At 52.3% G+C, this 27,915-nt stretch overlaps 11 protein-coding genes across 11 annotated transcripts; 8 read left to right on the top strand and 3 right to left on the bottom strand.

Annotated features, from left to right (window-relative positions):
* Window positions 1-449: 449 nt before the first annotated feature.
* Window positions 450-2,184, top strand: CGCA056_v014603 (uncharacterized protein; the record flags this gene model as incomplete). Its single annotated transcript, XM_037329845.1, has 2 exons — window positions 450-831; window positions 890-2,184. The coding sequence occupies 2 exons, from the start codon at window positions 450-452 to the stop codon at window positions 2,182-2,184; spliced, it is 1,677 nt and encodes a 558-aa protein (XP_037171764.1).
* A 2,286-nt stretch (window positions 2,185-4,470) lies between these two features.
* CGCA056_v014602 (Galactose/lactose metabolism regulatory protein GAL80) lies at window positions 4,471-5,650 on the top strand (the record flags this gene model as incomplete). The annotated part of the gene is made up of 2 exons (XM_037329844.1): window positions 4,471-5,175; window positions 5,645-5,650. The coding sequence occupies 2 exons, from the start codon at window positions 4,471-4,473 to the stop codon at window positions 5,648-5,650; spliced, it is 711 nt and encodes a 236-aa protein (XP_037171824.1).
* A 180-nt stretch (window positions 5,651-5,830) lies between these two features.
* On the bottom strand, window positions 5,831-8,011 carry CGCA056_v014601 (uncharacterized protein; the record flags this gene model as incomplete). The annotated part of the gene is made up of 1 exon (XM_037329843.1): window positions 5,831-8,011. The coding sequence occupies one exon, from the start codon at window positions 8,009-8,011 to the stop codon at window positions 5,831-5,833; it is 2,181 nt and encodes a 726-aa protein (XP_037171823.1).
* A 2,684-nt stretch (window positions 8,012-10,695) lies between these two features.
* On the top strand, window positions 10,696-11,151 carry CGCA056_v014600 (uncharacterized protein; the record flags this gene model as incomplete). Its single annotated transcript, XM_037329842.1, has 1 exon — window positions 10,696-11,151. The coding sequence occupies one exon, from the start codon at window positions 10,696-10,698 to the stop codon at window positions 11,149-11,151; it is 456 nt and encodes a 151-aa protein (XP_037171822.1).
* A 1,491-nt stretch (window positions 11,152-12,642) lies between these two features.
* CGCA056_v014599 (uncharacterized protein) lies at window positions 12,643-13,538 on the top strand (the record flags this gene model as incomplete). Its single annotated transcript, XM_037329841.1, has 2 exons — window positions 12,643-12,866; window positions 12,920-13,538. The coding sequence occupies 2 exons, from the start codon at window positions 12,643-12,645 to the stop codon at window positions 13,536-13,538; spliced, it is 843 nt and encodes a 280-aa protein (XP_037171794.1).
* Window positions 13,539-14,601: 1,063 nt separating this feature from the next.
* Window positions 14,602-15,416, top strand: ustS-1 (Glutathione S-transferase-like protein ustS; the record flags this gene model as incomplete). Its single annotated transcript, XM_037329840.1, has 3 exons — window positions 14,602-14,674; window positions 14,722-15,222; window positions 15,271-15,416. 3 exons carry the CDS (start codon window positions 14,602-14,604, stop codon window positions 15,414-15,416), a joined length of 720 nt encoding a protein of 239 aa, XP_037171793.1.
* A 716-nt stretch (window positions 15,417-16,132) lies between these two features.
* CGCA056_v014597 (uncharacterized protein) lies at window positions 16,133-16,615 on the top strand (the record flags this gene model as incomplete). The annotated part of the gene is made up of 2 exons (XM_037329839.1): window positions 16,133-16,463; window positions 16,485-16,615. 2 exons carry the CDS (start codon window positions 16,133-16,135, stop codon window positions 16,613-16,615), a joined length of 462 nt encoding a protein of 153 aa, XP_037171607.1.
* Window positions 16,616-18,654: 2,039 nt separating this feature from the next.
* glcA-3 (Glucan endo-1,3-beta-glucosidase A1) lies at window positions 18,655-19,755 on the top strand (the record flags this gene model as incomplete). The annotated part of the gene is made up of 1 exon (XM_037329838.1): window positions 18,655-19,755. One exon carries the CDS (start codon window positions 18,655-18,657, stop codon window positions 19,753-19,755), a length of 1,101 nt encoding a protein of 366 aa, XP_037171800.1.
* A 670-nt stretch (window positions 19,756-20,425) lies between these two features.
* On the bottom strand, window positions 20,426-21,450 carry eglD-4 (putative endo-beta-1,4-glucanase D; the record flags this gene model as incomplete). The annotated part of the gene is made up of 2 exons (XM_037329837.1): window positions 20,426-20,726; window positions 20,780-21,450. 2 exons carry the CDS (start codon window positions 21,448-21,450, stop codon window positions 20,426-20,428), a joined length of 972 nt encoding a protein of 323 aa, XP_037171567.1.
* Window positions 21,451-24,279: 2,829 nt separating this feature from the next.
* srb5 (Mediator of RNA polymerase II transcription subunit 18) lies at window positions 24,280-25,150 on the bottom strand (the record flags this gene model as incomplete). Its single annotated transcript, XM_037329836.1, has 2 exons — window positions 24,280-24,655; window positions 24,705-25,150. The coding sequence occupies 2 exons, from the start codon at window positions 25,148-25,150 to the stop codon at window positions 24,280-24,282; spliced, it is 822 nt and encodes a 273-aa protein (XP_037171799.1).
* A 336-nt stretch (window positions 25,151-25,486) lies between these two features.
* pnk1 (Bifunctional polynucleotide phosphatase/kinase) lies at window positions 25,487-27,184 on the top strand (the record flags this gene model as incomplete). The annotated part of the gene is made up of 7 exons (XM_037329835.1): window positions 25,487-25,580; window positions 25,637-25,812; window positions 25,875-25,990; window positions 26,039-26,662; window positions 26,717-26,778; window positions 26,829-26,971; window positions 27,017-27,184. The coding sequence occupies 7 exons, from the start codon at window positions 25,487-25,489 to the stop codon at window positions 27,182-27,184; spliced, it is 1,383 nt and encodes a 460-aa protein (XP_037171798.1).
* Between the last annotated feature and the right edge of the window lie 731 nt (window positions 27,185-27,915).

Raw genomic sequence — 27,915 nt, 5'->3', positions numbered from 1 at the left:
TCGAAGAATGTGGAGGTAGAGAACCGGTTCGCAGGAAACACCCAAAGTGGCGTCAGCAACAACAGAGTACTTACATCCGGTCACAACTCCAACACCCCACGAGAACCACGGCAACCTTACACAACTTCACCAACAACGACAGAACGGATGTGTGCCTGGCAATGACAGAAGACTAAAACCGAGCACCACATCTTTGCCCGATCTCACAGTCACCGCAGTGTCTATTTTTTAATCCTCCGCCTACCCCACCACGTCTGCCAGGGTACAACAACACAGCGGCTCCGGCATCGTCATACTCGCTGGGTCCCCCCAACCGCCACCCAAAATCCTGACCATTGCCACCCATTGCTCCAACAACAACATCACCAACAAGCACCTCCACCACCGCACGCCTTCCCTAAACGCATCTCTCTGCTTCGGCGGGGCAGCCCCAGGCCACGGCAGACACAATGTCGCCCAGACTCAAGCCTTTACTCCTCCCGCAGCTTGTAGAAGAGCGCCGGAAGTTCGAGGAACAGCACCCCGATCTTGTAGAAGCCGAAATGGACCACCAGTATGTCTACTACACAACAAACTCGTCATCATCCGACGTCGCCTCTCCCGTCACCCCAACGTTCTCGACCCGCGGACATCTCCGCTACTCAAGCTCTACATCATCAATTGACCTCCCGCCAACATGCTGCAATGACAGCCCAGCATCACCAACGTCAACCTCCCATTCCAAGTCCTCTAAGCGCCCTCTTCCGGATGTGCAGGAGGAACCTGTGGAACGTGATGAGCTTGACGAGAGCACAATTCTAGCTGAGCAGTTCGACCTCTACGACTGTTTGTGTAAGTTGTTGACCCATGCCTCGTGAGCAAACGGACGTCCGCTAACACAACGAAATAGGCGATGAGCCATGCATCCACCACGGTTACGAGAGCGCCGAGACGCTCCACAGTGTCTACCCTGCCGACTTTGACATTGACTACGACCTGGGCTTTGGAAGCGACACCGACTATTCTTCGACTTTGGAGAGGAAGCGGACCGGAACCGAATCGCCATTCTCTGGCTTGGCTACCCGCATCGGAACCCGCTTTCCTCAACTGTCTCGGTGGAAGTCTACGAAGCGGTCGCAATTGACTGCCTCGCCAACGACTGAGCTGACGTTTGAGACTGCTCACCCTGTCACCTCTAGGGCTGCTTCGAGCCGATCGTCTTCACTCTCCGGGCCCTCCCGCCACATGAACGAGCCCTCGATCCCTACCCCTGCGACTTCGTTTTGGGAAAGCAGTGAGAGCGTGGATGGCCCCGCTCCCATTGACATCGAAAAGGCCAACGAGAGGGAAAGCATTGAACGCGACCGCGCACTGGCTTCGACACCTCTCCTCCCTCCACTCCTCAACACGCCTCCAACTGAAGTCCCGCAGCCTAGCCCTCTCCAATCTCCCACAGTCGCACCAACCATCCTATCTATGGACGTTCCCTCAACTCAGTCGTTGGCCCACGTTGTGACACCCTCTCTCAGCACGAGACCGTCGGTCTCCTCTTTCCGCCACGCTCAGTCGAGTCAGGAATTGCCCATTGGCTTCCCATCCATCTTGCAAGACCACGATGAATGGTCAGACCGGCTTGGTCACGCGAACTTTAGCATTGCACCTCAACCATACGAACCTGCAGAGGCCAACATGGAGTCACTCCGTCTTCTGCGCGCCGACTGGGAGGCCGCTCGTGTTAACTACACCAAGCACCTCGTCCGAACCGGCGAGAACTACGGCGAGACTTCCAAGATCTACGCCCTCACTGAGGCAAAGTGGTCGGAGATTGAGAAGAGCTGGCGCGTTTTCCACGAGCAGACGATGGAGCGCATTGTCGCAGGGAGCAAGGCCAGCGCTCAGCGACCTGAAGCTCCCCGCAGCCGAAGCCGTGGGCGCGGTCGCGCGGGCAGCGGCGGCTCTGCCATTCTGCGCCGCCCCACCAACGACGACGTGTTTGCTAGTGAGCAATGGCGGCGTTTGGAGGACGGCCTGCCAACCACGATGCCTCGCCTTGTCGACGCCGAGGGCAAGTTCCCAGAGCGCGGAGATGAGGACATTGTCGGACCTATGGAGCGCGACACGAAGATGATCCGCGCTGGAAGCGAGGAGCGCAAGGGCAGTCGATTCTGGCGCAACCTGGCTGGAAAGGTTGGCCTCCGAAAGTGAGGCGACCTCCAGCACAGGTCCTCCTCAAATACAGATCCTGAAGCTGGGCACTTCAGACGCGAGCCCAGGGGCTCGCTGATCTGCTGTTACGATTAATGCCCTCGAAACAACGATGACGATCATAGGTCGCTGACATCGGCGATCTCTACTCTTTTTCAACGCTTGTTCTTTACGAGATACCCACCTTCGTCACTCCTTGACCACCACGCCTCGACTAGGCCACGTTTCTTACGACACCTCACGAATCTCGCGTTGCTTTTACGATCTTTCCTTCACCTAGAAAGGTCCCCAGTCGGACCGCACCAAATCTTATTGTCTTTTATCTATTGTCTAAAAACCATATTGTCTAGAGCAGCAGAGCGCCCTTGGCGGCGCTCGAGGCCTGTAGATACTCTCCATGTCACTGGGAGGGACATATGGAGCCACTGGGAGGTGTTCAAAAAAGGGAGGCAAAACGATCTTAGACCTGGGGGAAAACCCAGCCGGAGTTACAGTCCAGGCCCACGGGAGAGTGGCTGCCTGTTGTTTTGTGGATTTACTCGGCGTACCACAGGAGCGAGGCTTGGTGCTATGGTTGGACCGAGCCCGGCCATCTTGTACAGAGTTGTTCTTTCTTGAAAGAGCTCGACTGCCGTTGACAGGCAGTCGAGCTCAGCTGTGCCCGCTTTGGTCACAGCCTCCGGTCTTGCGCCGAGAGTGTTTGTAGTAAGAGCCTACAAAATGGCCCAGAAATAACAAAAACTACTTGATAATCACCTGCTTCGTGTCTCTTCTCCTGTGAATCATTTCGTATCGACCTGTCTTCACACCATCTTCTTCGCCCCTCGTATGATGAGCGGCGCTGCCTTGGTCATGGTAAGCACGTCGCGGTTTGGGGGATACGACATCCCAGTCTCTCCCCCAACCCCTCATTTGGCAGACTGACTGCCTGTCCACCGCCTCCAACGCGTCGCGATCGCGACAGAATGCAACGTTGTCGATCACCCAACCGGCGGCTGTTAGTTTTACTCTCCGAGGGAAGGGGGGCTCAAGCACGCCTACTCTTCCCGTGTTCTCATCTGCCGCTGACAGAGCTGCGCCCGCATTGCAGCCGGCAGCAGCGTTTTTGTCCGTTCCGTGAGAAGCGGGGGACGGGGGTTTCAAAGTGTCAGATGCAGCCGCGACGTGTACTGGCGCGGGAGTGTATAGGTCGGACGTCCTCGAGTGTAGGTGGATTTTTCCCATTCGGCGCCACAGTTGTTTCAGACGCGGGTCGCCGTGATTTTCGCTCGAGGGGCGCATGAGGCTGAGGCTGATGCGGGTTTCCCTCTCTGACTTGCCATCTGTGAGTTGTCTGGAAGCCTTGTGAGGGGGGCCTGCACTATGTGGCGGCGCGGGATGAGAATGAGGCGTTTTTGGGGGACGGGGAGGGGGAGGGGGATGGTCATCGGATGGCGGGGAAGTGCAGCCAGCGCGGGGATTTCGGGGTTGGGGGAGAGGAGGGGGTTTTTCGATTTGGATGATACTGGTGTCATGCAGGTCGCCGCCGTCTTTCTGAGGCTTTGCCGTGGGAGAGGAAGAAGGGGTATCGGACTTCGGGACGGACCTTGCGGATGTGGGCTATCCTTTGGATGCGTTGTGTTTCTTGCATCTTCGGGACGGATGTGTATGCTTGAAGTGTGGTGTTTTTCTGAGAAATGAGATGTGAGCAAAGATGTTCAGGTCCTGCTGAGGGGGGGGGCCTCCTTCGGATGCGACGGACGGGAGGGTGCAGATGCTAGGCGCGGTGGCGCCGCTGCGAGGGCGGGAAGTGGGCTTGGGATGAGTGCATTTGATGGCGTTTCTATTTCCGGATTTGGGATGTTTCGGATGGAGGTTATCGTAGATTATCGGAGATGGATGGTGGGTTTGCAGGTTTCTCGAGATGCGGGTGAGGACACCGCGTCTGGGCCGGGCCGGGGCCGGGGATCTGCGATGGATCGGGGCCGATGTGGGGATGTGCACGGCAAGGAGTGGGTCTTCGAGGCCGGTTGGGGTTGAATGCATGATGATGTCCCCCTAGTCGGAACGTCAGCGCCAGAGACAGCGCGATCGTAGGCGAGATGACAAATGGGAAAATGGGATGGGAACCAAGGTCTGATTTATAATGTGCTCGGGCGCGATGAATCGCGGATTGGCACCAGGCTTTCGAGCGGAATATGAAAGCCGTTTAGGATGATAAAAGATGGACTTTCGCGGCCACGATGTGGAGGAATTGAACCATTGAAAAGAAACATGGTTTCTAAGACTTGCTCATTATTGACTACAATGGCAGCCATCCGCATCGCACTCATCGGCCTATCCGCCAGCGCGAAAACATCATGGGCCGCGGAAGCTCACCTCCCGTACCTCCTCTCCCCACGCGGCCAGCGGCACTACGCCGTCGTCGCGCTTCTCAACTCCAGCGTGAACGCAGCCATAGCAGCCCGCTCGCATTTCTGCCTGCCCGATAGTGTCAAAACGTACGGCGACCCCGAGCTCCTCGCGCAGGATCCTGATGTCGACCTCGTGGTCTGCTGCACGCGCGTCGACACGCACTCATCCCTCATAACGCCCTCCGTTAGAGCGGGCAAGGCGGTCTACGTCGAGTGGCCTCTGGCTGAGAATCTACGCGGCGCCGAGGAGCTTGCTGCGTTGGCTGCGGAGGGCGGGGGAGGCACGATCGTCGGGCTCCAGGGGCGCGTTGCCAAGGTCGTGCTGAAGATCAAGGAGGTCGTGGAGTCTGGGAGGATAGGGAGGGTGTTGGGAAGCGACGTTGAGGCGTATGGGAATCTGTTGGAGCGGGACGAACTCCCCGCGAGCTTGGCATATTTCGCGGAGCGGAGGGTGGGCGGGAATCCGGTCACAATCGCGTTCGCGCACATGGTTGACTATGTGCACCACGTTCTTGGGGAGTTTGAGGAGGGCTGGAAGAGTCGGATGCAGATCCAGCGAGCTCATTTGAAGCTTATCGGGGATGAAGAGGAGGGGATGGTGAGATCTGACGTGCCTGACTTCATTGCGGTGCACGGCGCGTTGAGAGGAAGAAATGCGGTCCAGGGGGCGACGTTGGCTGTGAGGTTTCGGAACGGGACGCCGTTTAAGGGCCGGCCGGGGTTGGTGTGGAGGATTGTGGGGGAGAAGGGGGAGGTGGAGGTTGAGAGCCCGGCTGGGCCGTATTTGCATTCGGATTCATACGATGAACCGATCGGGATCAGGGTTCATGACCATCAGAGGGATGTTGTGGAGGTGGTTGGGTGGGAGTGGGAAGATTGGCAGGAGGAGTTGCCTGTGAGAACGAGAAATGTTGGTGAGGTGTATGAAAGGTACGCGACGTGGGTCCGAAATGGGAAGCGTGTCGGTGAAGAGAATTGGCCTGAGATTGGGGATGGTTTGGTGAGGATGAAGGAGTTGGATACCTTGTTTGATAGGTTTGATGAGCAGCTCGTCTGATCGCGCCAAGCATTAGACACATATGCACAACAGACTCAATTGACAGCAGAATACGTGCCTAATGCGTCTGATTCTGATCATCTGTCGGCTCATGTGAAGCTCATAATGATTGACATTTCAACGTTTCTCATCATCAGGCAATGCCAGGCATCGAGATGTACTGAGATGCGTATAAGTAGCTAACTGATCCTCCTCATCACCAGGGCTCAGGCCACCCCGGGCCAGGCCATCCGGGGCCTTCTCTCCTTCTTAGCAGATCAAACCACATATCTGGTCTGACAACCGCAAAGTCATCCCCTAGCTTCTTCACCATGCTCTTGATACTAGCCGGCGTCACATCAAAGGCACTAACAGCCCCGGCTACAAAAAGAGGACCGCGTCCCTTGTAACTCTCCGAGATATTCTTCAACGTCGCAGGGCCGCTGTCTTCGTTCCCAATGCTCACCATGTTCGTAACTGGTAACCCCTCGGTGACATTTACCTGTAGCGCCTCCAGTGTAGAGACAAACGACCCGTACAAGATCCCCCGAAGCCGTTGCTTCCCCACAGCATTCTGAAACGCGAGCGTCAGCTCGGGAGTCAACGGGTTGTCGGTAGCGTTGATGCGGTCATACACGAACAAGACGCTATCTGCCCGCGTCTCCCTTACGTATTCGCCGCTTTGGGCGAGGAAGTCGGACAGAGCCCTCTTCGGCCAGACGCCCGGGTAAGTGTAACCTGCGCCGTCGGGCCCGGCAATGAGCAAGTCGTTCTTGGTGGCAGTTCTTTGGTAGTACGAGAGGATGCCGGGCCCGATGTCGCGGAGGAGGGGGCTGATTGTCCAGCCGAGAGGGACGGAGCCCCTTTCCGGGTCGTTCCAGTGGGTGAACATGGCTCGTTGGTCGTATTGCAGGTTGTCGCCTTCGAGGTAGATTAGGGACAGGAAGACTTTGGGGAGTTTTCGTGGCGGAATGCCCCATGGAGGCTGTTTTGGTGGATTCTTCGACGGATCTTTTGAAGGATTTTTCGAAGGGTCTTTTGATGGGTCTTTCGACGGTTCCGTTGGTTGATCTGCTGGTTGTTCCTTTGGCGTAGACTGTTCCGCTTGGTCTTTCGATCTGAACCCACTGAACAACGTCGGGTTGAAGTAAAAGTCCGCCGCACCGACGTATATGCCATTCTTGGCCAGCTGCGTGACGCCAGTCATCTCGTCGCCGTTGGGGAACCACCCAAGGTAAGCTGCGTTGGGCTGGAACTGATGCAGAAGCTTGTCCAGCAAAGCCGCCTCCCGCGGCCTGTTGCTATCCAGCCAGATGCACGGGGCCGCGGTGCCGACAATGTAGTCGCGAAATATCGAGTTGACTTTCTGGTACCCCGGCTTCTCTGCTGATGCGGAGACGAGGTACTGGTTCCACATCGACAAGGTGAGTGTCAACTGGGTGGCCCGTCTGTGGTAGTCGAACTTGTAAATCATCGCGGCTGAGCCGTCTGCAAAGCGCCAGCCTCCCGGGTAATCGGCCAAGTGGGAGCCTCCATCGTCAAACAGGAAAGCGTCTTCTGCCTCGTCGCCAGGTCGGAAGTCGGCCACGGTCTGATTGTCTGCTGTAACCTGGACTCGGTAGACTGAAGGACCAAACCCATCGGCAGGGAAGGCATCCGTGATGTTGATGTAAACAGTATTACTGCGGTTGATGAATCGAGACAAGTCGGCGGTATAAGTGCCGTTATTAGAACTATCCGTAACGGATGAGTTGGCCTTCAAAAGAGTTTCCCAGGTCCTGTTTGCGTACAACACAGTCGAGATGGGTTTGATCGCTGTGATGAGGCGATCCGTGACCTTAGGCCACACGCTCCGGGCTGCGTACTCGTACAATTCGTATTTATCCTTGAAGCGCCCTCTCAAATCCTCAATGATGGTTATGTTGAGGCGGCGCGCCAGCTCTTCGGTTGCTATTACGGCTCCATAGAGGCCAGCCAGTGTTGAGGCGAGATTGATCGTGTCTGGTAGCTTCGTGTCATACACGACGGCCCCGCGAATGTCAGATTTGTACTTATCGACCAGCCGAAAAGGGTCGCTTGTCACGTCAGCACTTTTGAATCCTTGATCTTCGATTTGCCGCAGCCAGGCTTCGTTGACTGCATCGTCGGAGTTCGAGGAGTCTGGTGACCAGTAAAGGTATAAGCGTGGTTGGCGCCGGTTCACCAGCCCCTGCAAAGAAACAAGGAGAATCTGCTCCTCGCCGGATAGTGCCGTGAGCTTGGCGTATTCAATTCTTTTTGCGGCATCCGGAAACAGCGGCAATGCTCGATTTGCTGGCCAGTCTAGGCCGGAATTGTCAGGCGCTGAGGAACCCAAAGCAGCTAAAGTGCTCAGTGCCAGAAGAAGCAGGACACGCATCTTTCGTCCTCTTTCCAAGTCATATGACCTGGCCGTGATCCAAGAATGAATGAACAATGGTGCGACTTTTCTATGCAAGAAAGCGACCAGCCCGGATTCATAAACATCTCAGGAGAACCGAATAAACGAGGCGAACGAAGAGGGGAACAGAGGCCCATGAAAGTTTGCTTCAAAATCCTCAGCTTAACTCTGTTTCCATGACTAGTGCATTACTTTCGCAGCACTGCGAAACATCATCGCAGAGTTCAGTCTGGTAGCCGCACTCTCGTAGATCGTCCAATCTTGACTGACACCGGGTGATCTCCTCTCATCCGAACGACTGCATGGCTGCTTGATTCATGTCTTCGGACGGCGTTTACGGTAGCTCTTAGAAACTCTATTCACCTACATTTACTCAATATTAGCGGCTGCAGCGGTTATGTAAGGAAGAAGAAGATGAACATGAATCAAATTTAATGGGACGACCTAATTTTCCTGTGCTAGAGTGACTACTTTCCCTGTAGCTATACCTTATTGTCGTCACTGTTACTACTATCGTCGCTACTATCGTTACTATTTTTGTTTCTATTGTCGTTACTGTTATCGTCGTCTATCGTCGTCGTCTTCTCTGATTGTCCTCATCAAAGTTACTAAAGTACACAGGAAATGTAGCCACTAAGACGCAAGAAAATTAGGCGATTTCTACTTGATATGATCCTTCTTTGTCACAATAATATCAGATTGCGCGACATTCTACTGTTTCGTGGCCTCCTTGTCTTCCCGCTCTCTTACTGACTTGAAAATGGTTACCCTTCCATCAGTCTTATAGATATTCTGACATCATCTTTGATTAATTATTGTGGATATATTTTATTTGCCTGATTATCGCCAATTTCCCAACGAATCGCATCAAACTATTCGTCCTAAGGCAATGCCTCTGTAGTAGAGGCGAGTAGTTAATTAGCTTTACGCGTAATCGAGAAAATGAAGCACAACGTCATTTTGAGCTGGCAGTACCAATCGCAAAACAAAGTTGTATAAGACGACCATTGAGTTGCTGGGACCGTGAATCAATGACTTTGATTGGAGCCAAGAAGATGGCAGTTAGTAGAGATGCAATCGTTATCGGTCTTGTTGAACTTCTGACTCCGGCAATTGTGGCATTTCTAGTGCCCCCCCCCCCTTCCTTGTACTGTTCTTACTTCGTCAGCCGGCTCGGGCTCCTCATTCTGCGTATTTACTATATTCTGGTCGTTGATCTTGTAATTTGTGTACTCCGAAGCATCGACTTTTGTGAATTTTGCGACATATTGCCCATCACAATTGTGAGGGGGGCGACATGGGCGGAACAACTCTCGTTATCTAAATTGCTCGGCGTCAATCTCCGCAACAGACCAGACCCCCCAACAGCTGGCAGCTGTTCAATCTGATCTGCTTCATGGTCGACATGGTAAGGGTCGTATCCTTTGATGCGGAAGGCGCTCTCCCATTGAAGCTTCTTGAAACCAGGAACAGTGATTGCCGATTTGCATAAGATCCAATGGCCTCAAACATAGCTATTGCAGGGCTTCTCGTGAACCGGCTTGTGGACGTAACCTGAACACCTCTGTTCCATAGTGTGTTTTAAGAGAATGTTTTCACGCTTAATTAAGATGTCCAGATGGATTCAAATCAAGCAGAAGCAACATCAAAGGGTACTTGCTGAGTGCATTAATCATCTATGTTTACCAGATCCATGTCTCACATCACGAAGGCAGTTCTGGACCTCCGCGACTAATCTAGGCTCACAAGCCCACCATGGCATTTAGCGTGAATCAAGCTTCGCTGTTCAGAATTCCGATCACAGTGTCTTCTATCGGGGCGTTGGAAGAGGCAAAACGGATGTTAGATGCGCAGGGCCGGTAAGGATGGCATCTTAAAAGGCTTTTGCCGCGCACGTGGCGATGAAAGCATCATTCTCACTTTTATGACCAGATCACCAAGGTACTGGCCGTGATGTCTTATGCACTAAAACTGCCACTGTACTAAATCAAATGGTTCTAGAAATGACTTAATCACAGATGGCATTCAGAGCTTGTTAGACTTTGTTTCAGTTGCAACGGAATTTGGTTTGAATGTGAGCGGAGAGGGTTGCATCATAATTTACCATAGAAACTTTGCGCGCCACTCGTCTTCTCTCTCCCACAAAGGTGACACTTGACCAAGGCGTGATTATTTCGCCTCATTCACCACAATTAAACTTTGCAGACGGGGAGGGTCGCACAAGGTCGTTTTTCTAGATAGGTATGGGTGGCAATTTCTTCAGCGGTATGGTTTCTATGAATTGTCCGCTCTTTCCAGAGTCTACAGGAGACATTCAGTTCCCATGCAACCCGAAATTCTCCTTCTCTTTCACCCCACCTCAAGACATAATGGCATCTCAAAATCCATTGCCGGCCCCACATTCCATTCTGTATGAGGCAAAGTACTGCTTATGGAGGGCGGGTTCTGAGTCCTACCGCTGGGGCTTTTTCCTCTATCGGACAACTTACGTTAACCAAGCACTGTGGGAACGGTACCTAGAACACATCCGCGGGTGCATCGATGCTCAGCTCAATTTCGAGACAGAATTTGATAAAGAACGTTTAAAGCGACACTTCCGTCTTAACGTTATTGAAGACCCGACCCTCGACAATGCACCCGTCGAGCTAGTCCGACAAAGATTCATGACCTGGGTTTTAGCTCTTCCACCTGAAGGTTGTCAGCAGCAGGATGTGCCTCCTATCGAGCACCGCGATCCCGTCCTTTTCAGCTACCCGTTATATGTGGACACCGAGTGCTTTGAGTCTTTGCTGGCCTACGACAAGGCGGTCGAAGACGGTCAACATGAGGATGACGCGTCTGACCTTGTCTTCGTGAAGGCAGTCAACGCCGAGCAGCCGTGGACTAGAAACGATAGCGAAGATGAGGAAGAAGATATGGACGAAGAAGAAAATAACGACCAGCACGGCGGTAACAACGATGTGCAAAAGGATAATCAGCATGACCCGGAATACTACTGGATGCTCGTAACATGCACTTACCTGGGCGGTTACTGGGAGCAGATGGGGCTTGGTTGCCAGTGGCACAGGCAGTTCTCGTCATGCAGGTACCCACAAAAGCAACGCTGGGAGCCTTCGTAGAAACAGCTATGTGGGTTGAAGTCTCGGGTAAACACGTCTTGCCGAAGATGAATAGAGCATCATTATCCAGTTTTCATGTGTGATCCGCCATGGACGCTTGTCGGTAACAGTTACTTCAACCACCTTGGGGCTATCACTTCATGGTCAAGGATCCACGCATTCAGTGTAGCACTGCATGTCAACCCGCAGCAGAGAGACATCATGTCTATCCAGCCATTGGCATTCACGGCATCTTTCACAAGCTGTGTGTGGCTGGTATCGAGACTTTGGTCGAGGACGAGGTCTGCAACGAGGATACTTGAGTCACGAGGAAATACGTGTTTAAGGTGTTTGTGACTGTCGGAAGCTTATGAGTCAAGGCAAATACAGCACCGACATAAAATCCGAAACTCTTCAAACTTATACTCAAATTTCTATGAATATTTATTCAGGCAGCCTACGTACGGTCTTGCACGACTTGGAGGGATGTAGCAAACCAAAAGGCTCAAACGCGCCCACATTAACAGCCCTGATAATGCCGACAACCATCAGTAGGTGTATTTATGTTGAGCAATCACACCTTATTCCCATCCTTATCATAACCCACTTTCTCTTCGATGATAAACTTGCGATTGTTTTATTTTGGTAGCATCACGAGGATATCCGAATTATCTGTAGAGCTCATTCTTTCTCCTGTGACAAGGTCCTTTGGGGTAGCTCACGGTAACTGCCGGTTCTAAGATTGTGGCGTTGTTGATGGATGTGTCCGGTGCAACAGGAATGCAAGCGTCGGGAAATGAGGGGAGGATTGTCGCAAACGTTCAATCCTGGGGTAGTGTCTCTCCCAAGCAAGTTAAGAGGCGTGGTCATACGCTGGGCTTTGAATGCCGATATTCTTCTCGAGGATGCTAACACACAAAGATGGCGTTATCAAAAATTCCTCTTGGGGTAATTGTGATTACACAGCCAACACGTTGCTGACGGCGGGCGATGTGAAACCCTGGTGGAGGAGCGTCTGGATCTACTCTGTCATCCGTGCCCGGCATCCCCTGCCCCTTCTTGCTGATTATGCTAACGGGATTTCTGCTTCTGGGCGCCTCTGACCACAGACGTGGAATCTGAAACCAGCTCAACCCGCGCCCAAGCTTTGGTTCCCAATATATTGGATGAGAAGGCTTAGCTTCATTGACTTTGGGCTTTTCAGACGACAGCTCCGCTAAAAAGCAACCTTGAAACTAGTGTATTACGATGGGTTTCCTGACCTACAAAATGTGTCGAGGCCAGAATATCCCGCGGCGTATCTGATCAGGCCGCCGTTCACAAATATAAATGCGCTTGTAGCTTCTTTGCAGACTCTTCGCATTTGATCCAGATTTCCATTCGTCTTTCATTTAATCCTTCTGTCATTCATTTCTGTCGTTGATAGCTGGCCTGTCCACACGTATTATATATATTCTAAACTTTTGAAATCATTCATTTAGTTTGAAATCACTTCTTTTTATTCATGCCATCATGCATTACACGTTTCTTCTTGTACTAGCAATCATTACGGTCGGCTATGCGGCTATTCTGCCTAGTTCTTCAGCAAGCGGCAACATTGGGATGGTCGTGGCAAGACAGTCGAAGTCAGCGTCGGAAAACTGTCTCAAGACCAACTTGATTCAAAGCGCAAGTGCTTTGACCGGCCAAGAAAAGGGAACAGACGGGATCAAAGCAGGGCAGGCAAAGTCAGCAACGTAAGTAAAGCTTCACTTCTATAATGTGTCGCTGAACTGACTTTTCATGATAGAGATAAAGACAATTTCATCAACTTCTGCGAGGGCCAGCAAATCACCAACGGGAAGCAAATCACGGCAGGCTCTTGCAATGGTATCCCGATGGGCAAGCTCCCCGCCCAGAAAAACATGATCTCGGCCATTATTACGAATCCGCAGCCTGGTACCAAACTTCAAGCTGGCCAAACGTTCAATGTTTCTGTGCAAACGACGCATCTCAAGGCTGGTAACTTTGTCAACCCGACGACCAATTACTATACCGCGCCGCAGGATCTCGACGGCAACGGAGACATCATTGGCCATTGCCATATCACTATTCAAGACATCGGCTCCCTCACGTCCCAGACTCCGCCAGATCCGTCCAAGTTTGCATTCTTCAAAGGTATTGACGATGCGGGAAACGGCAAAGGGCTTCTCCAAGCTGCGGTCGAGGGTGGCCTTCCAGCGGGCACGTACCGTGTGTGCACCATGATCGCGGCTCAAAACCATCAGCCTGTCGCTATGCCGGTGGCTCAGCGCGGCGCACAGGACGACTGCACCAAGTTTGTGGTTGAAGGATCCTCGAATGGCGGGAGCAAAACGGGTGCAGCCAAACCGACGGCTAGCGCTAAGCCGAAGAAGAAGCAAGGGTAGTTTCGTACCAACATTGCTTGAGATTGAAGAGCTTGGTTCTTTCAGGGTGGATGGCTATAGAAAGTAATCAAGAAATGCTAAAACTCACGAATGAGAGATCCAAATACATTTTCGTATATCACTTTACTGCCCGCGGCTACACCTTTTGTGCTACTGACCATTGGGAGCCATCAGGGAAGCACAGGGAATTCTGATCTCTAGAAACTTGGCCGTGTGCTCTTCACGTCAATACATGCAATTGCCGCGGGCAGAACGGCTCAGCTTCAAATTAAATACGTCCGTGCAGCTCATTGTGTCACGTCGAGGATCCTTGGGATTATACATGCATACGTTTACATCATAATACATCGGCAAGTATAGGGCAGGTCTCCACGTCTGAGGAATGAATTTAGACAGCCTCTGAACTCAAGTAAAGGCTGTTGATTATTCTCAACATCGATCATGACGGCGTTACGGGAGACGTTGTGTTAGAGGCAGACGAGGAAATCAATTGTGATAGCAGCCGGTCTGATGTACAGTTTTTGGCTCAGAAAATGACCTAGTATTACAAAAGAGGCCATACACGAAGGAACACACGCGCTTTTAAATAGGCGCAGTCGTCTAGAAACCCAGTCTTACTGAGGGCAAGGTTGACAATCATCAAAGAACTTTGATGGTTACGTTCTTACAAGTTTACATACACAATATTGCTTTTAGCTGCGCCTGGTAGCCTACAAGTGAAGGTACCTATGCACCAACCAGCAATGGGACTCGATCGCCTCGAAAGAAATATAAACATGCCGGATGCCGTCGTACACTCAATGCTTCCACCATTTTTCATCCGACGCATCTTGACAAGAACTTTTGACTCCTCTGTATCAATAGGTACCATCACAGGGGTTATTGCATGCATTAGTGCTGACTGTTTACTTGACCTGATTTATGTCTCCACAGATAATCCCCCTCATTCCACAATATTGGCCGCAACCCCTCAATTCTTCTTTTCCCACCTGCAGCTGCGTACAACACTCCGTCATCTTCATAGCCTTCCATCTCAGTCAAAACAATACCCAACGATCTAAAAATGGCTTCAAAATTTGTTCTTTTCGATATCCCCGACAAGAATGGCAGAGCTTGGTCATTTAACACTTGGAAAAGTATGAAAAGCATGCGCCCACTACGACGCTTTGCTGACGCCAAACAGCTCGCCTGGCTCTCAACTACAAAGGCGTCGATTACAAGACCGAGTGGCTTGAGTATCCCGAAATCGGGCCCCGATTGAAAGCTGCGGGGGTTGAAGGAGATTCTGAACAGTACACACCATATACCTGCCCTACGGTGCAGTTTCCCGATGGGACCTATGTCATGGACAGCGCGAATATCGCCAAACGTCTCGAAGAAGAGTATCCTGAGAGGCCCCTAGATCCCGAAAATGATCTAGCACAGGCTGCTTCTCAATTTCAGCGCAAGATTTGGGGTCCACTGCAGCCCGTCTTGATGCCCGAAGTTTACCGAACGATACTTGGCGAACGCAGCAAGCCTTTCTTCTGGGATACTCGGAAGAAGGACTTGGGTGGCATGACGATCTACGAATTTGAGAAAGACTACGGCGGCGAGAAGGCTTGGAAGAAGGTCAAGCTGCCCCTTCAAGAGGTATCTGCTCTCCTCAACAAGACGGAAGGGCCCTTCTTCCAGGGCAGCCAGGGTAAGTTACTGTCTTCTGGTCTTAGACTGAGGTCTAATGAGGTCCCAGTGTCATATGCCGACTTCATCTTGGTGGGCTTTCTTGAATTTGTCAAGAAGTACGCACTTCAGCACTACCAGAGAATAATTGGGCTGTGCGATGGGCTAGACAAGTTGCATGAGGCTTGTCTTCCATGGTTAGAACGAGACGACTGATAGATTCCAGCGACACCATGCCTCTCGACCTAACCTGTGGTGTTGTTAGGTACATGGTGCAACATTTTGCGAATAAACATACCTCCGGCCTACAGTGATTCCCACCGTACGTAGATACGGAAAGTGCAAGTATATGGGGATGAAGAATTGAACCTTCATTCGGAGGGGGAGGAATACGGCAGTTCATGACCTTCAGATCTGATTAAACTTTGCCACAACCCCTAGAGGTATTGAGGCTCCAAAGGCCCCCAAAGTGGCGTGTATATACGTCATTTTCTATGAGTATCTTATAAATGTATTATAACACTATGCTTTTCAAACTTTGATTCTTGTTCCGTTTCTTCGTAAACACCTCAACCTGTTTTTCAATCGACTGGAACCTATTCTTCCAAAGTCCAGTTTCCCCAACCCCGATCCACACCATGTCGTCAGAGAATCCATACCCTCCCTATGGCTCCTCTCTCAGAGAAGCAAAACTCCAACTCTGGATGCAGGGATCTGGTTCTTATTGCTGGGGCTTTTATGTTTACCGAACTACATACAACAATCAGGAACTTTGGGAGCGATACCTCACCTACATATATCAATGCATCGATAACACGCTTAAATTTGAATCAGAGTTCGACAGAGAGCGCTTAAGACAGCATTTTCGCCTTACGATCATCGAAGACCCGTCGCTCGCAAACGTATTTCCTGAACATGTTCGGCAAAAGTTCATGAAGTGGGTATCGAGTCTCCCTCCTAGCGGAGACCAACCTAGCGGAGACCAACAGGGAGAGGTACCCCCGGAAGATCACCGGGATCCCATTCGTTTCGCTTATCCTCTATACGTGGACTCTGAGTGTCTCAATTCCTTGCTGGCTCATGACAAGGAACTTGAAAATAGTGGTTATGAGCTGGCAGCACACCGACTTGTTTTCATAAAAGCAATCAACGCCGAACAGCCACAAGTCCACAGCGGCGCCGAAGTCGAGGACGATGACGCGGATGAGAAAGCAGATAAGAGCGAGAACAATGATGACGAAGAAAACGAAGACGACGGGAATAATGGCCATGAAGAGGTCACAGATGATCCAGAGTTTTATTGGATGCTCGTAACTTGCAGATACCTTGCTGTCTGGTGGGAAATAATGGGGCTCGGTGGTCAGTGGGAGCGACAGTCCTCATACCCTCAGAAGCGACCTTGGAAAGAGACTTAGGCCGAGATCTCTTTGGTCTTTGCCGAGGAAATTGGACACAGGAGTTCAGAAGAGCTCACTGGCGACGCCCACGATCAAGAAGAAAACATAGGCAAAAGGCGTTGGTGGTACCCGCTTCTAAGTAATTAAGATTTGACTGGTTTCTTTTGGACAAACATTTCAGGCTAGAAATTGTGCTATGGAATAACCTAGTTCAAATTGTGAAATACGAACGTTTAGCCCACCATAGATTTGCTTATACGATGTCATGTTAGACTATGTTTAACATGGGCGAACTGTGAAGGCGGTAAAACACAAACTCAGCATCTTAGTTGGCACTGCCAGCAGGAACGTCTGTGTAATCGTGAAATTTATGAACTGCACGTAGGGTCCACATCAACGGCATCAAAGTAATGTCTGTAATGTGTTTATAAGCAATAACAGTTGCCCCGAATATTTTGCGATGCGAAGTTGCCTCCTCATCGACGGAGTGAAATTCAACGTGATCTTTTATCAGCCAAGCTTTAAGTCTTTTCAGTTTCATACCTGCTTTCCACAATAGAAAGTAAGTCCTACTTGCGCCCACCCAGTGATACATACACTTGCACAGGAAGAGCGATATGCCGATGCACAATTTCTGAATTGCTTCTATTTGAGAAAAGCCCACAGAAGTTGGTGCAAAATAGGAGGAAATTTTGATAACAACATTGCCTCTGACTCCCGCGGACGTGTGACTGGAAGGAACACTTTGACTGGGCTCCAAGAGCTAAAATAGAATTGAAACGGTTCGACTGCCGAACTTGCCAAGAACCTGACATCAAATCTGGATTGAGGTGAGGGGAAACCAAAGAGATAAATACAGAATAACAGCCGCGAGCAAAACGGCTGTCAAATAGCTTGGTCGCATGAGGTCAAGCCGAGCTGTAGTCTTGAATAAATTGTATGTCAGCAGCACATGGCGAGTCGAGACCCTGCGAAAATCGCCAACCGAAGCTCCCATCCCTGGCGAAAACTCTCACGGAGATTTTGAAGAAACAGGCAAAACGACCGACAGCGAACCACCCTCCGCGTGCTCGAAAGCTGGCTGCACTGCAAAAGAAGTCGGCCTCTGCGTCCGATCCCATCCCGGCGCACGTCAACTTGGCGCGCGGGATGCCAAGTCAATTCCAGGCACGAGGCCAGAAATTAGCCCAGAAACAACCCATTTTTGGGGTCTTGCGGTCTGTGGTGCCTGTGAGAGGTAAATTCAAACCGTCTGGGGAGACCGTGGGTTAGAAATAGATATAGTTGTCTGGGGTTAACAGTGAGTGTGGGGCGGAAGTCGCCTTAACGCCGTCTGATAAGTTCCAAATCGCTGGCCGATCCGGGGTCTGGTGGCTTGCGCATGAACGACAGCGGGAGAGCAGCGATATTGCCGAGTCAGTAATCATAAACAACCCCTTAGCCGATACGCAGACACGCGAGAACGAGGCCTACATAGTATTCAGACCCAGTTTCGCGGGCCAAAAAATCAGGGGTCGCTCAGGAACTCAGCCCTCTTGGTTGATTCCCGGCCGACAGGCCGGAATGTCGGAATGGTTCACGTCAAAGATGCGACCCCGGGGACCCACTCGGCCATCAGCTTCGGCAGCTTTTTATGGGATGGCAGCCTTGAATAAGCCATTTACTTGGTAAGCGACTAAGCTTAACAGTGACGACTAAGATAGGAGAACGCTCATGACAGTGGTGCAATTGGAAGCTGAAAATAGCGGGCTTCCATGTTGTTGATCCACAGATCCCACCGGTAGGGTTCACTCACTTAGACTTAGAATAGAGGTAGAGATCGAACTAGACGAACCATCTAACCGAGGGGAGATGGGCAATAGTGGTCATGATATATGATTCCATCAGATTTACAATGACAAGATTATAAAGTCTTTGAAAATCCCGTTAGACTGGAGAGTTCTGGATCATCCACCCATCCTGTTCTCCTAAGGTCACCAAGCGCAAGCGCATTTACTACCTTCGCTTTCCCTTCACTGCTTTCTTTCTCCCCTTTCTTCTTGATGAAGCTGGCCAACATGTCGACAAAACAGGTTTTGTCAGTTATTGCTCTTCTTGCCAGCTACGGCCTGGCGACCCCAGCCCCCTTCCCAGTCAGGGGTAACCACCACGCCCCCGAAGGCTTCAAGCCGGGCTCCGGCTTCCGACCCTCCGGTGCCGTCCCGTCGCTGCCCACAAGTACTCCCGATCCTGTTACTCCCGATCCCGCCTCCAACCCCCTTCAGCCCGCAGCGAGCGGCACCCCAGGCGAGGGCAACAGCACCGCCGGCGGCCCCACGCTCCCCGCCGGCTACAAGAAGATCGTCTTCCAGGACGACTTTTCGACACAGAAGGCCGGCGCCCTACCCGATTCAGCAAAGTGGAAATTCGACCTCGGCACGAGCTATCCCGGCGGCGCTGCGAACTGGGGCACGCAGGAGATCCAGACGTACACCAAGGACCCCAAGAACATCGGCATCACCTCCAGCGGCACGCTGGCCATCACACCTATCAAAAGCGGCGAGTCATGGACGTCATCCCGCATCGAGACCACCGCCGCGCAGGATTTCAAGTGCCCTGAGGGCGGCAAGCTGCGCATGGAGGCGAGCATCAAGGTCCCGGCCTCGGACCCCGCGACGCAAGCCGGCATCTGGCCCGCCTTCTGGTCCATGGGATCCTCCTTCCGCGAGAACGTCACCTCCTGGCCCAGCGTTGGCGAGATCGACATGCTCGAAGTGTCCAACGGCGTCGGGACCGTGTTCCAGACCGCCCACTGCGGTGTCATCGACGGCGGTCCGTGTAACGAGAAGACTGGTATCAGCTCCAGCGCCGAATTCCCCCGTGGACAGTTCGTGAAGGTTGCTTGCGAGGTGGACCGCTCCGCGGGCGGCAGCTTCCAACAGGAGAAACTGGTGTGGTACGTCAACGACAAGCCGACCCAGACGGTCACCGGCCAGCAGATCGGCGATGCGACGTACTGGAATAACCTGGCTCGCACACCCAAGATGATTTTGCTTAACGTTGCCATCGGCGGCGAGTTCCCCGATGCTAAGGCTGGTACCAAGACACCCAATGCGCAGACTGTCGGCGGCGAGAAGTCTATGATGGAAGTCAAGTATGTTGCTGTTTACAGCACATAAGACGATTCGCCGAGATTTTTCTTCCTCTCGACATTTACCTTCAATTCTTATCTTTCTCTCACGAGATTAGGGGATCGGATTTGGTTTAACGAGTTGGACGTGTATGATTGAATTTGAGCGAGCACGGACTGGCCTGCATGGAGTTCACTAGCATTTCTCTGCACTTGTACATAAGCCATACCAGAATATAAGGATATAAGCACGTTACCTTCCCATGCCTATTTGACGTTCTTGAATAACCATTCCAATTTGGCTATGCCTTCTCGCCCAACATGTTCTTGAAAGGCTATGAGGGAAAAAGTCAATACATGTGTGACGAACGATTCACCCGCAAGGTTTACCCGTTGACATGTTCGTCTGGGACTACAGTCAAGACAAGATCTCGACAGATTTGAGTTGGCATTCGGCAGTTACAATTACAGTCAAAAGGAGACGAGACCGAATCGAGTGGAAGCACGGGCTGCTGTCGATGAAGTTCAAAATTCAATCACATTGTAGACGGGACAAAGTTTGTTTGAACAAGGTAAATAGTCTTGTTTGTGCCACTCAATGGGGCGTAAATCGCAGAAGTACGCGAGAATATTATGTACAAAGAACTTCTAATATGTACCTGAAAGATACACGTCCTATATCTTCTCTCCTCTCAACAGCGGACCGAAGTCGACTCTGCTTAGTACTGGGCGGCGCGGCGGGCCTTGCGGGCAGCACGGCGGCGCTTGCAGCCGGTGCTGGGAGCGGTGGGGGTGGCAGCGGCGGCAGAGGTGGTGGAAGGAGCAGCAGCGGAGGGAGCGGCGGCAGCGGAGGTGACGAGGGTGGTGGGAGCAGCGCTGGAGGGGGCAGCAGCGGCAGGAGCGGAAGAGGCGGGGGCGCTGGTGGCAGCAGGGGCGGAGGCGGCAGCGGAAGAAGCGGGGGCAGAGCCGGAGCCGGAACCGGAAGAGCCAGAGCCGTAGACAGCAGGGCCGGGGATGACGCTGAACACAATGTTAGTTGCCATTCCAAGTCAACGTTGACATTTCGAACTTACTAGTTGGAGATGGTGTTGTAGATGTTGATCAACAGACCGGGGTCGGTGGCCTTGTAGGCACCAGGGAAGGAGACACCCTCAGGCTTAGCAGAACCGGTACCCTCGACCTTGATCTGGTAGCAGGACATGTAGTACTGAGCACCACCCTCAGAGCCAGCGGCGTGGAGAGCGACGGTCTCGGCACGGAGGAGGTAGTCACCGGGGGCGATGTCGGAGGGGATGACGAAGTTCTGCTTGCCGCAGCCCTCGTTGATGAGGTCGTTACCCCAGGTGTTGTTGTTGGCGAAGTAGCCGGACTCGAAGACCTTGAAGAAGGAGCTGGAGCCGTCGGCGGCGGCGGCGTCCTCAACGGAGGAGAGGTAGATCATGACGGGGCCGTGGTGGGCACCGCCGATGGCCTCCTCGGAGCAGGCACGGGTGTTGTGCTGGTGCATCTCGACGGTGATGGTGTCACCGGCCTTGACACCGCAGGTGGTGGAGGCGGCGGCGGAGCCGGCGTTGCAGCGCATGTCGTTGGAGGTGACGTCGGTCACGGGGGAGTTGGAGGCGGGCATGCGGACGCAGGTGGACTCCTTGTCCTCGCCGTTGACCCAGAGTTGCTGGAAGATGGCGTGGCCGGCAACCATGTTGGCCATGGAGGCGGTGAGAGCGAGAGCAGCGATGGTCTTCATCTTGAGGGTTGGTTGAGGTTTTGGTAAAAAGGACGGTGATTCCGGGCGTTAGAAGTGATGTGCACACAAAGGTGAAAATGAGTGAAGTGACGCCGGCGTCGAGCTGTAGGGAATGACTGAAAGTAATGAGTGGACAGATGAGTGACTGTTCTGTTGGGGAAGAGAGGGAGATGGAGTTCTTGGTGGTGAGACAGAACTCTACTCATATATGTGTGCCTCTTACACGCCGTTTCTCTTCTCCTCCCTCGTCCGTCACCCCACCTTCGGATAGGTCATGCCAGTTCAGACCTGCCAAGCCTAAACTATGGAAAGGGGCAGGCGTGATCCCGTCCCAGTACCCACGATGCCGCCTCATCGGTTCGATGATACCCAGTCACGATCCAGGATCTCGCCATGGGCGTTAATCTCTGGTGAGCACAGGCAAGGATGGCTCGCGAGACTCTCGAGAGAACCGCTACCGCCTCCGAACAACCTGGCCGCAGTCTGGCTCGCGGCGAGAACCGCGATTGGAGCAATAATCTTGAAAGGGGTTAACGTTGTGGGGAAGCCGTTGTTGTGTCTAAATTGCGGGATACGTGCCTTGCAGCTTGGCAGGCGGGTGATGTGCTCAGTTCGGTTTGGTCGAAGGGCGCATGCTACGGCCCTGCGGTTTTTTTCTCGCATCCCAATGGTTGGCCCTTCTTTGGGAAGCAAGCCGTCCCAACTCGACCCCAAAAGACCCCAAGCTTAATTTAACCCCTTGATGGGCCACCTGCTTGTGCTCAACCGAGCCAACCACCAACGGCGACCCCAGTCTGCGGCCCCTCCAGCTCACGGGTTGCTCGTCCGAACCTGAAACACAAGCAGCATCTTGCCCCTGGCGCTACTGAGTGTGATAGATAAGGTCAGCAACGCGTGTTAGTGGTGCTGTGGACGTTCTCAAAGAGAGTTCTGGAGCTATCCGCGATTTCTCGATGGTTTCGGGGTGGTTCGGATCGTCCGCTGTTGAACAATCTATTTGCCTTGGCCCCGTCGTTGTGAAGTGCAAACCTTAGAATCTCCAGATCTTCCCGCCCGAGCTTTGCGAAGTTCGCCAAGGTCTCCACATCCTGGACAGTTTTTGCTGTCAATACTGAGCTTGAATGATTCCGATTGGCCCAGAGCCGCTCATTGATCATCCTCCTCGACAGGGATGCTGGTCGATGGATTGTGTCAACCAAAGTGGCCCGCGAGGGGCCTTGCCTGCTGGGATTGAACCGTCCACGAGCGGGAGCCACCACGGTACACGTGCGTTACGAGTAAAGGAGTCGGAAAGGCCCCATTGAGGTTCTCACCACAGCCGCTCTTGACTCAATATGCTTGCTCTCGCGCTTCTCCGTTGTGGCTTTCCCTCCTCGATTGAGCGGCAAACCGTCTGAATTCAGCCGTCGAAAACGCATTGGCCTACTCTTCTTGCTCGCTTGTCGTCCAAACTTCGCGAGCCCATGATGTTCGTCGAGGGAGGATCGCCTGCGTCCTCGGCTCATTCAGTTGAGATATGTGGAGAGTGGACAGCATCATTTCCGAGTGAAACGGGCCTAGAGATCTTGGGCGACTAAATTTTTTTTTTCTGCTTATCCACGGTTGCCACGAAGCAAAAAGACGAGACTCAAGAGGCACAGCAGGACAAGGGCTTGTGCACGACTGACCGCTGCCTGGGTTTAATCAGCTTGAAACTCGAACTTTGGCTTGGCATGGATAAAGGATGCAGCGTTACTAAGGGATGTATGAACACCAAGAGTCAGGGCGGCTTGATGCCGCAGCGAAAAAGAAATAAGACCAATTATTGTTTCTATGCAAGCGCGGGACGTTATTATCCATACGTCATTCGCACTTGCAACTGAATATTGCAGTCAATTGTCACTGAATCGCAGGTCGAGCCGAGTTTTTTCGCGACCAGCGACTCGCAAGCCCAGGCGACGGCGATCATGGCACGGAGATTGGACGACCAGCCGCTGTCGGGGGATCGACTGAAAGCGATCCTCCGGGTAGGCGAGAGCCCCTGCATCTCATTACCCGGTCTGATCCTTGGTTGCATCCGTCGATGAATGGCAAGATATCTCGCCCAACCGCCAACCAGTGTCTTGGTTTATTATGAAAATCACACTCATAGTTGGGAGTGTCGGCACGAAAATCCAAAAGAACCATGGCACGCCACAGGACGCAAAAAATAAGCTTGAAGTAGGATAGGTGAGTTTAGCTCCTCACTCTAAACCATTCTGGGTGAGACACATTGACCCACTTGGCCTGAGAAAACTTCTGGAACCAGTGGGCTCTTCCACCTCCAGCATCATCTCCCTGTATTGTTGATAAAGGCATCTTCGCCCACTATCCGCTATCTTCGTGAAATTCTTGCTTCATGCGAGAATTGTTGATTGCGCTTCGCCTCTGTATTGCCAATAGTTTCCGACTTTTCCCCTTGCCCATGTCAACGGAGAATCTGAACCGAGAAGCTTGGCTTCAATGTGTCTTCAATGGTGTAATTTGCGATGCTGGTGGATTCGTGGCCAACGCATCCACATGTAGCTTCAAGCATGTGTGGCGGCACGTGTAAAGTCTTGGCCGTCGGTGGGTTTCAGGGCTGCCGTCCCTTCAAAACTTGGGAAGAAATTTGTCTCCCTTGTTTGTTAGGTATGTTTCCGTCGCAAAACTGCTGTGACTTCCACGGCAAGTGAAGGTGAAGCCATTCGCGAGGAAACCCTAGTAGAGCATCGGCAGAACGTTACCACCGACGACCAGTTACGTTCTCGTTCCACACGCGTGTGCTGCACTTCCCTTTTCTCCGTCATTGAGTCGATCCCGGATTCAATCTCACCGCTGGTCAGTGACAGTCATGACTTGCGGCAGAGGTGCGGGGGCGTTGCGCATCTCGACAGCAACCCTGGTATCGTGAATGCGCCTATCGAACTGCTTGAAGTCGAAAACTCCCTCGAGTTCACGTCTGATGGTGGCCAGGTGTTCGTGTGCTTTAAGGATCTCATCGGGCTTGTTGTCTTGGTGAACGTGGACCTTGATGAGGAACATCCAGCGGCGTCCAGGATCAGCCGGTGAAAGATTCTCCCATGGCGCGAGGTGAGTGAGGGGCGCACCCCCTCCGTTCATTTGAAGAATGTAATGCCGTGAAAGGCAGAACTCAACCTCGTCTCTGAAGAATTGATACGTCTCCTCAATAGCCTCGCTCTTGAACCTGTTCAATGTGAGTTAGTAGCCTACACACCGAGTCGCAACGTACGCACAAGTAGTTGTTGTCCTTCATCACGGCCGGCAGGTTTCGCTGGTCCCAGATCTCGGTCTTCTTGCGCTGCGTGACCGTCGAACGGCCTCCCTGAGGCGGGTCGGGAAAGTCTGTCCACCGCAAGGTGCCGGGGCGAGTGTTGAAGTCGACTTCTGGGGCAGTCGGGCCGAAGTCCTTGTCCTTGAAGACCTCGTAGCGGGCTTGAAGGATATACGACTGACGGCTGAGTTGTTGGTGAAGATCCTTCCACAGCATCTGGATATCCTTTCGGGGAGTCTTGACGATCGAGTTCTGGTTCGAGATGCCACCGGGCTTAGCAGGGCCCTTGAAGTAGAGAACGCGATTGAGACTCTGCCACGCTGGCATGGCGCAGAGGCCACCTAGCACTGCGCATGCCGCCTGGATGTCGTCATCGTCGACGAGCGTCGTCAAAAAGAGCTCGTACATGACGGCAATTGAATACCGGGACGCTGGAGTGAGATGACTGGGCTGGGCACGAAGAGGCCGCAGTGGTGAAGCTCGGTGAAGTGAGTTGGGCGTCGGTAAAATCGCGGGGAATCTGGTTGCTGCTCAAATGGAGGTCACGTGGAATTGACTGGTCCGTGCTTGCTCTTTCCAAAGACGCGCTCCCGGCGCGTTCTGTGCACCTGCCGTCACTGCCCCACCAAAGGTCACAGCGCCTTCTGGGTTCCTTACCTCGATATGCGCTTGTCGCTAATTCTCCTCCCCAACCGACCAATCTCCGCCTCAATTGGAAGTAGACTGCTTCACACAACTCTGAAGATGTCGTCTTCGAATTCGTCGGCGGCGAAGCGGAAACAGAGAGACTCGATCTCTCCTCCACCAGTCAAGCGAAAGGTCCAGAGCGGGACGACCAGTAAGTAGCTTTGCACATACGCATGATTGTGCCGAATCCGACTGACCATTTGCAAGAGAGCGCAGTCGCAAATTTCTTCAAGCCCGCCTCCCAGAAGCCGAAAGACCGCACGATATGGACAGAACGAGCCCCGAATGAAGACACCCCAGCGACCCTTTTGGTTGGTCGTTACGAACCTGAGAACCCCCCTGCCGAATCGAAGAAGAGAACGAAAGTTGCCGCCTTCGATCTGGTATGACAGATCTGACACGACGTGACTGCTAAAGAAGTGTGATGTTGACACACTTCGCCCAGGACTCTACATTGATCACCACAGCTTCTGGCAAGAAGCATTCAGACGACGGAACAGACTGGAAGTGGTGGCATGCCTCCGTTCCCGGACGACTGAGGGAGCTGTATAACGATGAGGGGTAATGATCGTATGCAACACATGTAGAAAAACCAGCTAACATGGCCAGATACCGAGTCGTAGTCCTGTCCAACCAAGCAGGGCTTGTACTCCACCCAGATCCGAAAGCCAAGGGCCCCAAGTCAACCAAAGACCGAGTGTCTTCGTTCAAGCAAAAGGTCAACGCCGTCCTAACACAACTCGATATACCCACCTCGATATACGCAGCGACAGAGAAGGACATCTACAGGAAACCTCGGCCGGGCATGTGGAAAGAACTTTGCGAAGACTACGATATCAGCGACGAAGTCGACCTCGAGCATAGCGTGTTCGTTGGCGATGCTGGTGGTCGGATAGCGACGGTGAAGTCCGCCGGTAAGAACGGCGCAGCCAGTGCGAAAGACTTCAGCTGTTCCGATCGAAATCTAGCCCACAACATCGGCATCGACTACAAGACTCCAGAAGAATTCTTTCTTGACGAGGAACCCCACGATTTTGTTCGGGAGTTCGACGTGATACACTACTCCTACCCAGAAGAATCAAAGACCGGCGCATCAGACGTGTTATTCGAGAAAAAGAACAAGCAGGACATCGTTATCTGCTGTGGGCCACCAGGAGCCGGGAAGAGCACCTTTTTCTGGAATCATCTGAAGCCGTTGGGATACGAGCGGATCAACCAAGACATCCTGAAGACGTACGTTGGGCCCTAATAACCCGTCTGAGAGACTAAGATTGATATTCCCATCAGACGTGACAAGTGCGTCCAAGCGGCCAAGGAGATCTTGAGCACCGGCCAGTCTGTCGCAATAGGTAAATATCCATGCTTTCCGCGTCTAAGAGTCTTGCCTGACAGTCCTCAGACAATACGAACGCCGATCCTGATACCAGAGCTGTATGGGTTCAGCTAGCAGAGAGGCAAAAGGTCCCAATTCGATGTGTATGGCTGAAGACGCCATTGAATGTCTGCGAGCACAATGATGCTGTTCGGTCGATGAATGCATCGGTAGGTTAGCTCCAAATCCATGGTACCAATATTGATTCAATGCAGCTCAACCCTGAATCCCGGGTGGCCTTGCCCAAGATGGCCTTCAATGGCTTCAAGTCGAGGTTCAAGGAGCCCAAACAGAAGGAAGGGTTTCAGGATATCACAGAGATCGAGTTTGCCTTCCGAGGCAGCAAGGAGGAGCATGATGTGTGGGCGAGATACTGGCTATGATCATCATAATCAATGTTAAAGAGACGGGCCAGCCACGATGACGCAGTCTTCTGTATATTTTACACCCAAAAGCGGTATCAATGGTTCATGCGCCCCATACTTGCCATGCAGCCTTGCCCCCATGTCTTTTACAGCTAGTATGACGAGGCGAAGTGAGCTTGGCTAAGCAGGTCTCATTACCCCTTGCCGCCTTATGCGTTAGCTGAAAACTGACTTCATCTGTATCACATTAGGCGACGGCAGCCAACTCTTTTTTTCCTTCTTTTTTCTTAATTTTGTTTTTTTCTTCTTTGCTCCGATAAGCTCGTCGTGAGCTTGAATGTATGCGCGTACCTTGCAGCATTGAATGGTATCCTGGCATTTATTGCAAATTATCATTCTGCTTCGATATGGCAGAAGCACCACGGCTCACAAAGGAAACCCTTCCACCATTCTTGGTCATATGCTCTTCCTGATTAGCGAACAAAAGCTACGACTGAACAACAGGCGGCGTATCATTTCAATTTTCAAGCGGCCACCTGGAGTAATTGTGACTTTCCCCCATTCGTCCTAAGGACGTGGGTAAGAGTAATGTCTATCAGTTTGACACTTTCAACGATCGCAGCCCTTCTGTACACGTACAGCCTCTCAGGAACCGAAGACCGGCTCATCATAAGCATGAATGCAGGAAAATTAAACTCACTTACTTTAGACGTCAATGTTAGCACTTATCATTCTCGCAATTTCAATCT

Source organism: Colletotrichum aenigma (genome assembly GCF_013390185.1).
Source record: "Colletotrichum aenigma strain Cg56 chromosome Unknown KSG_Cg56_contig10, whole genome shotgun sequence".
Taxonomy (NCBI): domain Eukaryota; kingdom Fungi; phylum Ascomycota; class Sordariomycetes; order Glomerellales; family Glomerellaceae; genus Colletotrichum; species Colletotrichum aenigma.
The sequence above is the reverse complement of the archived record's forward strand: the minus strand, read 5'-3'. Positions and strand labels throughout refer to the sequence as shown.